This window comes from Sceloporus undulatus, chromosome 2 (assembly GCF_019175285.1).
Source record: "Sceloporus undulatus isolate JIND9_A2432 ecotype Alabama chromosome 2, SceUnd_v1.1, whole genome shotgun sequence".
Lineage (NCBI taxonomy): Eukaryota > Metazoa > Chordata > Lepidosauria > Squamata > Phrynosomatidae > Sceloporus > Sceloporus undulatus.
In genome coordinates this window covers 1,080,327-1,093,106 of record NC_056523.1, presented here as the reverse complement: position 1 = coordinate 1,093,106, position 12,780 = coordinate 1,080,327, and the positions used below count along the sequence as shown (strand labels likewise).

The following is a 12,780-nucleotide window of genomic DNA, read 5'->3' as shown; positions in this document are numbered from 1 at the left end:
GGTTGTTTGAGTATGTAGTTATGCCTGTCAGACTGGTGCAGGTGGGGAGAGTTTTCATGCACCTGATCAAAGGAAGTCATAGAGACTCATAGAACTGTAGAGTTGGAAGAGACCACAAGGGTCATGCAGTCCTTCATTAGCGTCTGTGTTTTTGTCTTGTTGTGTTGTACCTGGATTTTCAAAAATAAAAACAAAAACCTTGTGTGTAACAATCTTGGAATTGCCACTGAATCCTCCATTTCATCACATGTGTTTGTTTTCAAAAGAACTCTACAATAAATGAAATGCCAAGAACAACAGTTCCTCTGTGTAATAACAATTAAAAACAATATCCATGCTCTTTAAAGCACCAGGCAGAACTACCTGTCTATACCTTGGGAAACCATGCCATAGACCAACAGCATGCTGAAGCATGCTGGGAGTTGCAGTTCAGCAACATCTGGAGGTCCACAGAATGTCCAACTCTACCGCACATCATGGATCTTGAGAGAGATGTTCCTTGCAAGCACATTGATCTTAACAGTATACAGAGAGAATAGGTAAGTGAACTGTATCCTCTTGAATGTTGTTGAACTTTAGATCCCAACAACCATCTAGACAGCATTGCTACTAAAGAATGCTGGGAACTGCAGTCCAAAACCATTCAGAAGTCTGCACTTCACACAGAATAAATAATAAATAAAACTTTTATTTATATCCTGCTTTTCTGTTATGGAAACAATCAAAGCGGCTTACATATTTAAAACACATCTACTATACAGTACAGAGGACCTGTAATATATCTTAACCCCCCTAAAAAAAAATTGAACACATTATTACTAAAATTTAATCTATTAAAATAAACTATTAATAGCACGGAAGTGGCACAGAAAGATCCTGTGAACAAGTAAAGGTTCATAAATGCCTAGTATAGTTGGAACCAGATTCTCATGGTGCATTCCATGCAAAATAGTCCACTATCAATCAGCCACTGGCTGCTTCGCTTTGAGCATGTCTTCGCCTCCGTCAGTCATGACCAGTTTCTTATGTAATGACTAGAAAAACTGGGTTAAGAATTACATGCCATCTTTGTTTTTTGTTAGACCTTCTTTCGTGTTCAGGTCAGGCCTGAGTAAAATAATGTAGCACTTGGGGAGGAAGATGCATCCCAGGAGCCCAGCACTGGAGGCCAAGATGGAGAAGACCTGGACAGCCACCATGTACTTTCCCTTGGTCCCAATGTAGGAGGGCACAAAGGAGACCCAGACGCTGCAGAAGACCAGCATGCTGAAGGTGATCAGCTTGGCTTCGTTGAAGGCCCCAGGCAGCTTCCTAGCCAAGAAAGCCACCATGAAGCATGTGGCAGCCAGGAAGCCCAGGTAGCCAAGGGAAAGGTAGAACATGGCCACTGACCCTTGGTTGCATTTGAGAATGATTTCTCCAGGCTGAGAGATCATGTCAGAGTCAGGGAAGGGGAGAGATGTGCCCAGCCAGATGGTGCAGATGACAGCTTCAATGGAGGAACAGGACAAGACGATGCTGTTGGCCAGAGTCTTTCCTAGCCATCTCCTTGCCCTGCTCCCAGGCTTAGTGGCCAGGAAGGCCAGCACCACAGTGATGGTTTTAGCCAACACAGATGAGATTGCAATGGAGAAGATGATGCTGAAGCCTGTTTGTTGGAGGAGGCAAGTAGGTTTGCTAGGTTTCCCCATGAAGAGAAAGGAGGACAAGAAGGAAAGAAGGAGGGAGACGATGAGAATGTAGGAGAGATCTCGGTTGTTGGCTTTGACCAGCGGAGTTTCTCGGAATTTAATGAAAACTGCTAACACAAAGAAGGTGACTGAGAAGAAGAAGAGGACAAAGGAAACCAGGATGTTCCCTAGAGGTTCTGTGTAGGACAAGAAAGTTATGTCTTTGGGGATGCAGTGATCACGGCCCCTGTTTGGATGCTGATCTTCTCAACACGTGGAGCAATGAGATGCATCTATAAAGAAAGAGAGGGACCTCAGCATAAGTAATGTCTCTTTGGTAGTGTCTTCGTTAGACAGAATACTCTGGGAGCAGCCTGGAGTATCCTGGCCTCAGAGCTGCCTCAATGTCTCTCTGTTACCTGGGTCCCTCCATTTAAATGCTGGCTGGGTGTTCACATGTGTGTCTCACTGGGGCACCGTGTGCAGTGTCTGCTGGCAAAAAGTGCTCCCCTGAGAATGAGGAGGCTGACCTCAGAGCAAGCGACTCAGAAAACAATACCGTGTCTACACCAGCTCAAAAGCTCAGCCAATCTCCAATATGTTTGGGCCCCCACAGATGAAAATAAAGGAGTAGCAATGACTATCTTTTATGCCATTTGTTTGAACCAATAATAATAACTATAGCATTATATTTCTATACCGCTATACTGAACTAAGGAGTCTCTAAGCAGTTTACAGTCTGTAAGCCAATTGCCCCCAACAAGGTGGGTACTCATTTTACTGACCTCTGAAAGGATGGAAGGCTGAGTCCACCTTAGAGCCCCTCAGGATTGAATTCACAACATTGTGGCTGCAGTATTCGTATTTAACCACAGCATCATTAGGGTTCTCTATTAGCGCACTCATGACGTAAGTGACGTGCAGCGACATCTATAGGCTTACATTAAGATGGTGATCCCCATGTGGATGGGAGGCCGCCATTAGGCTGCCACCGTGACGTGCTAGAGTTCCGGAACATGTGGTTGCGGTGCTCTCCGGAACACTAGTTTCAGTGGCAGCAGGCCACTTTTTGCCTTGTCTGTCCTGGGCCTGTGACATAGTTATTCTTGGCGCTGAAGGTTGGCATCGATATAGCCCTGCCTGATTTTGGTGCAGTGCTTTGGATGTGTGATCAATTTTCCTCTGGAGACCCATGTAGACCTTTGGGCTTCTTCTTCTACCTCTATAGTTGAGGCATAAACTTGGATTGTGGGTATATTGATGGGTTTTATTTGAAGACTTGTATAAAATATCTGCCCAGAGCATGAATTCTATACCCTGACTGCTTTTGCTACTTTCATCCCACTATTACTCCTGTTTCTTCTTATATTGTCATTTCCTGGATAAAGCTGCATATTTTCATTTGCTTGCCTCAAGCATTGCTATGCTTATGTGTTATAATTCTTCTTTTATGATTTCTAGCTTTCCAACTATCATGCCTCTTGCAATAAATTATGGACATGAGACTCAAGTTAAACAAGTCCTTGTTGTCTGCGTTCTTTCTGGCGTCGCCTACCTTCCTGGGAGGAGAAGGTCCCTTCTGCACACAAAGCACAACCATAGCAGGCAACCGGTTTTCCTTCTGGAACCACCTTGGTGTATCCAGGCCGACAGCTCTCAACACACGTGGATGTGGGCAGAGTCTACACAGAAAGGCAAGGAGCAACAAGCAAAAGGCATGAGAGGGAACTGATCTATATAGAAGGGAATCCTGAGGGTTCCAGTTGGATTTCTAATCTCAGGATGGACCGGTTCAATTTCAAAGTGACTCCAGGGCTTGTTACATCTTGGATGAAGGACAGAGGAAAAGGGGGACTGGGATAGTATGTTTCACACTCAGAATTTGGGAATGTTACATGGATTTTACTGTAGGTCTTACTGCCTGAAGTGCATGCAACTCTCAGTTATGCCCACATGTTTCTTTCTCTGGCAGAGCTCTAAAGGCGACTCTCTAGTGTAGTGGCTTCCAAACTTTAGTCCTCCAAATATTTTAGACTTCAGTTCCCAGGAGCCCTGGCCAGTTTTGCTGAATTCTGAGAGATGAAGTCCAAAACAACTGGAGGACCAAAGTTTGGGAATTGCTGCTCTAGTGATTTGTGTCCCATGCAAACTGCCCACCCCCAAAGCTTTCAAACCCTTTGGGGCTGCTAACATCATATCAGTTCACTTACAGTAAGGAAGAGCTGACTCAAAGGAGAAAAAAGTGGCTGGTCTGGGCTGTGACCAAATGCACATACATGAAAAACCCACATTTAATTTAAAAGGAGGGCTTCCTTCCATGTTGTGGGGCACCGTTAGTCAGAAATTAAAGCATTTCCCTGTATGTATGTGGCTAAACAGACTGGCATTATATGCTGGTGTGGCTGTGGCATTGTGGCATGGTGTATGCACGCCGCCCACCCTCATGCTGCTCCTATGTGTCTGACTGCATGGCAGGGGCATTACAGCACTCCTTGGTGCAGCATTTAGACACGTGGCACCAAAGAAGCACTGAAAAGTTGCTGCCATGGTGGCAAAGGTGCTTTTCTTCCTGTGCTAATGGAGCAGCATTTTGTGCAGCCCCAATGTGACAAGGAAAGAGGCCGCAGGACGCTGCTCCAAAGGGGCAGTCTGTTTTTCCCCTCAGTCTCCCTTCCTCTTGGAACTTGGCTGCTTGTCGATTTAATTTCTTCTTCCCCCCATGGAAGCTTCATGTGCTCCGCAGCCTGGGAGCAGCCACCAAGAAGTCCCCCACCAGGTCAGCTGGGCAAAGCTGATAGCCAGGGCACTTAAATATTAATGTTTAGAACTGTTGAATGTAACACGGATGAGGGTAAATCCAAACTAGATGCAACCCACACCATCTTCCCCATTCCCTTACAGCTCTTTCACGGTGGGATGGTTTTGTGCAGTTTCTGAGGTTTTTTTTTTAAAATTTATTCATACATTTGAGGCATCCAAGGGCCTTGTGGGTGTCAGGAAAATGTTGAAGGGCCTGTGAGCCAAACATCCCCCCCGCCCTCCATGAGGACCACTGTGCCTTTCCACTGAGCAATGCCATCTCAAAGGAGGACTTCCTTCTGAATCTTGCAGTAGTGTCAAAGCCCAGTAGTTAGAACCATAGAATCATAGGTTGGAAGAGACCAGAAGAACCATCCAGTCCAACCTTCTTCTGCCATGCGGGAAGACACACTCCAAGCACTCCCAGTGACAGATGGCCATCCAGTCTCTGTCTAAAAAACCTCCCAAAATAGGAAACTCTCACTACCTTCTGAGACAGCATCTTCCATGGTCAAAAATCTCTCACTGCCAGGAAGTTCTTCCTAGTGAAATCTAATCTTTAGAAACCAAAGCATCTCTTAGGCCCAGTCTACACGAACCAAATAAACTAGCTTCCCCTGTCTTCCTGGTGGGTAGTCTGCATGATGCAGCACCCAAATGCTGAGTCTGGCATCCAGATCATGTCCAGATGATGCCTGGCCTGAGGGGTATCCCTCTTAAAACAGATTTTAAAAACTGCCAGTTTATCTATTTGTGTGTGAGAGTGATGTATTCTGCAGCATTGATTGTTGCCTGAAGGAATGCATATCTTTTCCTCCTTGTCCCCCAATGCTTGACCCACCTGGTTGAGCCACTTGGGCCAGACAATGGCATCCTGGTCAATGGTGAGCATGTAGTCTGCAGACCCCTGTCTTTTGAAATGGCCAAATGTTACTGCAAAGAGAGACCTATTGGAAAGCATCACCCAATTCACGAGAGCAAAATTGGCAGCCAATTTTCCATTCTGGTCCAAATGCACGCCGTCCCTCCTGGAAACATTGTGAAACTGAGGATTTCTCAGGAAAAGGTGAAGCTAGAAGGACATGAGAGAAGAGGAACACTGAGAAAATATGGGGCTATCTCATCCCCTCCTGTTTATTTATTTACTTACAGTATTTACACCCCTCTCCTGTTCATGGGATCTCTTTCACAAATGCTGAAAGAGCTTCCTCTTTGGTGTCTTCTTGGATACACTTGTGCAAATTGGTGGTGGAGCCACAAGGTCAAGGAACCTTTCAGGGTTCAGTGTGTAAAGCCCCACTGAATCCACATCCACTTCTGAAGCCAGTTCAAAGAGCTAGTGATCTTGAACAGGGAGAAATGTAAGTTACGTACTGCACTTAGTGCAGAAAAATGGATTTGTAATTGGTTGTCCAGCCGAACCCAAAGGGTGCTCAACAATGGCTCCTTTTCATCTGTCCTGGGCCCAGTTCTATTCAACATCTTCATCAATGACCTGGATGACAGAATTGGGGGCATACTTATCAAATTTGCAGATGACGCCAAATTAGGAGGAATAGCTAATACTCCAGAGGACAGGATTAAGATTCAAAATGACCTGAATAGACTAGAAAGCTGGGCCAAAGCTAACAAAATGAAATTCGAGACAGAGAAATGTAAGCTACTGCAGTTAGGGAGGAAAAATGAAATGCACAGATATAGGATTATGGGGGACACCTGGTTGAATAAAACTACGTGTGAAAGGGATCTAGGAGTCCAAGTAGATCAACAACAGTGCGATGCAGCAGCTAACAAGGCCAATGGGATTTTAGGCTGCATCAGTAGAAGTATAGTGTCTAGATCAAGAGACGTAATAGTGCCACTGTATTCTGCTTTGGTCAGGCCCCACCTGGAATATTGTGTCCAGATGATGATGATGATTATAGCCCACCTCTCCCAAAAGGATCGAGGTGGGTTACAACAATATAAAAGATGAACAATATATATTATTCATACATAATTAAAAATTACACAATCCCTTTACCCCTCCCCCATTATATAATTAAACAACAACATTATAAAATACAAATTAAATTAATTAATTAAACGTAATTAAATAAACATAATTAAAACACGGCATCTTGGGGCCAACAAAGGGCAAACCATATCAGTACAGTGGGATGGTCAGTCAGAGAAGGCACCACAATTTAAAAAGGATGTGGAGCAACTGGAGCCATGTGTCCAAAGGAGGGCGGCTAAAATGGTGAAGGGTCTGGAAACCATGAAGCCTTATGAGGAATGACTTAAGGAGCTGGGGATGTTTAGCTTGGAGAAGAGAAGGTTAAGGGGTGATATGATAGCCCTGTTTAAATATTTGAAGGAGTGTCACATTTAGGATGGAGCAAGCTTGTTTTCTGCTGCTCCAGAGACTAGACCCAGAGCAAAAGATGCAAGCTACAGGAAAAGGGATTCCATTTTAACATTAAGAGGAACTTTCAGACAGTAAGGGCTGTTTGAAATCTGAAATGAAAGTGTCTTGTCTTTTCATTTGCGCTACCTACTTGAGGGAGGAGCAGGCCTTACCTGCCAGGCCTGGACCCTCTGGAAATCCATCTGGCCACCACTAGCTGCCATCAACATCCTCTTGGACCTAGAGGAAGAGGCTGCATGTAAGATGTGTGCCAAAGACCAGACGCTGTTGTACGTGATGTAGCCATCTTGATACAGGATTCTCTCACTAACTTCCTTGGGCACAGTTTCCAAGATCTCCCTTTGTCTACACCTTGAAGATCCTTTTACAGACAATGCGTGCTTGGAATAGGAACAATGAAATGCTTCTTGTAAAATGCTCTTCAATGCTTTGCGAAAGACGGGGAAATCGCCATGGATTGTATTTCTCCTTTTTTGGATGAAGAAGGAGATGAAAGCATAGATGTACTGGAAATCTAACTCATGCAACACCAGGTCTGCTGTGAAGTCCCACATTGCCGTTGTGATCAAGACTTTGCCAACAATGGGTTTGCTGAGGCTTTTGATTACAAACTGTATAATATATATTGAATCAACAAAGGAGCGCATCTCCGCATAGTAAAGATATACATTCACTTGTTCCCAGTCAGATTTAGTAAATGTTAACTTGGTTCTATAGTCTGAAAATTCTGGGATTCTCTTTTCAAAGGCAACAGAAATCCCCCTTCTATTCAGAAGAGGCGTCAAGGTCCTGACAAACCTTTCTCCATTGTCATTGTCTCGAACAACCAGACCGATCCATGTCCACCTGAAATGCAGGAGCAACCTGACCAGCCCCGGATGCAGGATTTCATCTTTGAGCACCATCCGGTAGAAAAAAGGGAACTGGCTTTTATCATCCAGAACACCAGGGACGTACGCATGGTTGACCTGAAAAGGAAAGGAAGAGATTGAGTCCTGGTGCTCACTGACACTTTGTCCACAGGATTTATGTTCTGTAGCGCCTTCATTTCTGGGCTTCCTCAGAGTGAGTTCAGAGAAGGGCAATGGGGAAGAGTAGAGGGACGGAGAACAAAACCGATGAGGAGGAGAAGTTGAAGGAGCTGGGCATGTTCAGCTTGGTGAAAAGAGGACGGAGGTATGACCTGATCCTACTCTTTGAATACCTTCAGGGCTGCCCTAGAGAGGAAGGGTCAGGGAAGGACCAGATCTAATGGTCTGAAGTTACAGGATGGTAAATTTCAGTTGCATGCTATAAGAAGCCTTTTGACAATAAGTGCAATTTGGCAATGACCGCCTTGAGTCCCTATATTGGGAGAAAGGTGGGATATTAGAAATAATAATAATAATAATAATAATAATAATAATAATAATGATAAGGCTGCAAGACTGTGACTTTTCCAAGGTCATATAATGGGTCGTTGTGGCTGAGCAGGAATTCCAACCCTGATTTCCTAGAGTTGTGTTCCAACATTCACACCACTACTCCACACTGCCTCTCTCTCTCCTCACCTGTGGGATTTTGTAGGTGCCCAACATGGCTGAGATCCAAATGGCGTTTTCAGAGTCTGTCCCGTCAAGTACAGCCAACAAGTTATTCTGTCGCCCACAGGAATAATTGGGAATATTGGCTTGTCCAGTGGAGAGCAGGTCCAGCAAGGCTTCAGATGTGATCCTTGCTTCGAAATAGTTATCGTGTATGTTGTAGCCCAGGGTGAGGTTGGGTAAGATCTTGGGATCCTGGTTGATCTCCTGGATGGCAAAGATGAAGGACAAGATGCTCCAGCGCTTTACCATTCCTGTCCTGTCAAGACAATGCAATGAATCACCATTCTGGATTGAATGGAAATATCATTCTGATGCCTTGCTTGAGGGATTTTTCCAGGCATTATAGTCCGAGACCCATTGACTATCAGAACCGGAGTGTGGGCAAGTTTCCTGAGAAGACTCCAAATATCTTTGTTTCCTTCTACATGTCCTACATGACCATTCCCCCCTTCCATTTTACATGGGCATATTGTTAGTTTTAAATAAAAAGCTTTGCTGAAACATATTGGCCTGCTCTTCTTCTTCATTTGTGACCTAAGAATCTCCTCCTATTTGTCCAGGGTTATTTCTTTCTCTGGTTCCAAATGTTGAACAAATGAATCAGAGGAAGTAAACTCAAGTCTAGGAAAGCTCATGCTGCCAGCCTCTTGGGCTTCATTCCCACTTACAAATAAATTGGTTTGTGATCCAAATTTATGGATCTATTCGACAGCGGAGCTATAATTGCCCCGACTGCATTTTTTCTCTGTAAAATTACCCACTTGTGGTTCACTTTCACGAATGAATCAATTCAAAATGGACCCACTCCAGCCTGTTGAAGGGCAAATTTAAATCGATTCCAATCCACATCTGGTTCACACTTGTGTGGAATCGATTTATCCAAAAAGACGCAGAAAAAAATCAGTGTCAAAAAGACATGGGTTAAATGGGTCTAGCGCCCCCCCCCCCCCCCCGGATTAACCAGGGTCATTTGAACTGGTTCAAATCGATTAGTGATCCAGTTTAAAAAGTAGTGGGAATCGGGCCTTTCTTTCAATTAGTCTCAAAGGTGCTACAAGATCCCTCTACATATTGATTCTGCAGACTGACATGGCTATATCTTTGAATCCAAATTTTCTGTTCATGAAGTCATGCACCGGATCACATTGGCATCATACCTGTAGAGACCTGCAGCACTGAAAAGACTAACATGTTAATCATAGTTTAAGCGCCCCTTCATACGACACACTTAGAGGGCAATGGTTGCACTTGAACTGCCATAGTGGCAGCCAACAAGATCCTGGGATTTTGCAGTTTAGATAGGCACTGAGAATTTTCTGCTTGAGAGCATTAGTGCCTCACCAAACTACAGTCCACAGAGTACCATAGGATGTTGCCATGGCAGTTAAAGTGGAATAAAAGGGCAATGGCTTACCAGAGCGGGCTGCTGGAGGGTACTTTGTTGAAGGGCTGGGGTAGAAAGCTAGCATAGGTTGCAGAGATGATCCCACTAAGGAGGTAATCTCCAGGCTTGTAGTAATTGAATTGTCTGTTATGTTCCCTGAGTAACATCTCAGGGCACTTTCCCTTCCTCCTGCCCCACACTTCTTGGGGTGGAAGGAAGAGGAGCAAGATCACAAGAAGCGTAGCTGCCATTGACCACAATCCCTTGTTGTGGCTTCTCCTGGAGAAGAATCAGAAGGACCAAAGCCTTTCTTGCAAAGTCTTCCTGAGACGGATGGTTCCCAGCCTACTGAGGTTTCCCATCGAGGGGAGAGGCACGGACACAGATCTGGCCAGCCATAAACATCATCTCAGACCTTCAGTGGCTTCACAGGAAGGGATTTTATGCCCTGGGTCCTTTCAGGCTCAAAGACAAGATGTGACTTTGCGTTGTTTTTAATAATAATAATAATAATAATAATAATAATAATAATAATAATAATAATAATTACATTTTGACTCTGATGTTGCTGTCATTGGAGGTGATCTTTGGGGAAATCCTCGATCTTTGGCAAAAAGCATAAGATCACTATGATTTTGATAATTATAAGGATTAGAAGGGTCAGCACAACTTTCTAAACTTTTGGTTGAGTTCCACAGCTGTGCAGAAAAACATGTTTGTAAGGAAAGGGAGCTTGTAACTCTATAGAAACTAACAGAGAGAAAGAAATGGATAGTACAAACTTTGGTAGACTAAAGTCAACTTCATGGGATGAAAGTAGATTTCACATAAACTATCATAGAATAAGGGCATGTCTACATGGGCTAATACATCAATTGCTTCCCACTCTCACTGTGAGTTTTGTCCTCAGGATGTAGGGCCAAAGCCCCAATTGCAGTGCAGACTCTCTCCATGAGAAGAGGGCAGTTCCACACCAAATCCTCTCTGTCCCTGGTTATATTTAAGTAAAAATCCTCGCATTTTGCTTCGGATTTTGTGGGAAAATCCAGAGCACTGTGCAGTGATGACAGGTGGCTGTTTACACAGGTGTCCATTCTGCCACCCGGTGCCATTGCTGCTGGTGTGAGTTGCTCCCTCTGATGTCTCAATGAGATGCCCAGCCTGGTGATCAGCTCTGGGATCCTCATTCTGCCAAATAGATGAGTATATAATCTGCTTCGGCTTCGGCTGATATGCCAGCTGCACCCTTACCTGGAGCCTGGGGACCTGAAAACTGTGGTACATGCACTGGTAACTTCACAACTGGACTTCTGCAATGTGCTCTACATGGGGCTACCCTTGGCCTCATTCGGAAACTTCAATTAGTTCAAAACATGGCAGCCAGACTAGTCACTGAGAGCTCCAGGTGTGACCATATACAGTGGTTCCTTCTTTTACACAGGGGATCTGTTTCGCCCGCCCCCCCTCGCATAAAAGAAATTCTATGTATGCTTGAGCCCCATTAGAAGTAATGGGGCTCATGCTTGCGGTGGTGCATCATATGCGAGTGTTTCTTCTGTCACTGCTTTCAGCATATGCTGAAAGCAGCGTAGAATGCGTCTGTGTATGAAGCAGACTGCCTCTAACACCAATTTTAAAGTCCCTTCACTGGCTTCCCATTAGTTTCTGACCACAGTACAGGCTGTTGGTTATGCCCTTTAAAGCCCTTCATGGCTTGAGTCCAGCTTATCTATGGGAGCACCTTCTTCCATACAATCCGCTCTCTAGTAAAGTCCTCTAGTAAAAACTTACTTCAGCCAGCAAAAACTAGGCTACCTGCAGTTACCCAGAGGCCCTTCTTTTCTGCTGCTCTCACTTTATGGAATGGCCTGCCGAAGGAGACCCACCATGTTACCAATCTTGACAGCTTTAAAAGGGCGGTCAAGACAAATCTCTTCCGACAGGCCTTCCTAGGTTAGCATCTCAGTCGCCCCCCTTGACTACCCTGTCTTGTCTGTTTTAATAATTTTAACAGTATTGTTTACTCTTATGATTATTATGTTAATCATTATGTTATGGTGGGTGGGTGGGGTTCTGGAACATTGCATTTTATTGTATTTTAATGTTTTTAATGTTGTTAGCTGCCTCGATCTCATTGGAGAGGTGGGTTATTAATAATAATAATAATAATAATAATAATAATTATTATTATTATTATTATTGGCATCTGTTGAAATAGACTTGAGTCTACAAAATCTTATACCACCATCTTCTTTCTCTGGGTTAGTCACAAAGTGCTGCAAGACCCCTTTGCATAGTGATCATACAGACCATCACTGATGGAAATGTCTTTGCAAGGACTTACAGATGCCATTTCCACAGATGTGGAAACAAACAAGTTTAGAAGAAGGAGTTACAGGTGCACCTCCCCTGCCTTTGTCCTGGGATAAGGAAGGGAATGGAAAGATGAGTTTGTCCTCACTTTTTACTGATACAATTCCAGAACAGAAGCCAGCTGGATGGCCATTTCTCAGGGGTGCTTTGATTGAGAGTTCCTGCATGGCCCTTGGGGTCTCTTCCAACTCTACGATTCTGTGATTCTATGATTCAATCTTTTCCATGTAAATGGGGCGTGCTGTCAAACATATATTTTGAGCAAAATGTAATAAATCCTTACATTCCAGTGTTTCAAATTTTAAATTTAGATCCATAAACTTAATAAAATGTAAACATGATGGCTTCAACGGAAAAAGTCTTTTGCTCTGTAAACATCATCTCAGACATCCCTCCATATGCTCCAAAATACGTGAAGATAACTTCTAGTGGCTGCAAGTCAGTCTCATGAAAAGGCCGAGGGCAAGTTAATTAAATGTGTTAATCTGTCCATTTCTCTTAGTTCATGTATTTTCTGTATCCATTCTTCTGGGAGTGGGGGTTATTTGCTTTCCCATT

General features: G+C 44.0%; 1 protein-coding gene across 1 annotated transcript; it reads right to left on the bottom strand.

The window, feature by feature from the left end:
* Window positions 1-1,055: 1,055 nt before the first annotated feature.
* On the bottom strand, window positions 1,056-8,714 carry LOC121922672 (vomeronasal type-2 receptor 26-like). Its single transcript, XM_042452375.1, has 6 exons — window positions 8,430-8,714; window positions 7,678-7,847; window positions 7,032-7,230; window positions 5,311-5,541; window positions 3,226-3,352; window positions 1,056-1,933 (listed from the first exon to the last, which is right to left on the bottom strand). Exons 1-6 carry the CDS (start codon window positions 8,712-8,714, stop codon window positions 1,056-1,058), a joined length of 1,890 nt encoding a protein of 629 aa, XP_042308309.1.
* Window positions 8,715-12,780: the final 4,066 nt, after the last annotated feature.

What these genes read in the sequence shown, in the direction of transcription:
- LOC121922672 (XM_042452375.1), bottom strand. Translation starts at nt 8,714, where the DNA reads ATGGTAAAGCGCTGGAGCATCTTGTCCTTCATCTTTGCCATCCAGGAG. An exon ending in AGAGGGTCCAGGCCTGGCAG is followed by an intron (nt 5,542 to 7,031) that starts GTAAGGCCTGCT and finishes ATGTCCTTCTAG; the next exon opens with CTTCACCTTTTCCTGAGAAA. An exon ending in GGCCCAAGTGGCTCAACCAG is followed by an intron (nt 3,353 to 5,310) that starts GTGGGTCAAGCA and finishes CTTTCTGTGTAG; the next exon opens with ACTCTGCCCACATCCACGTG.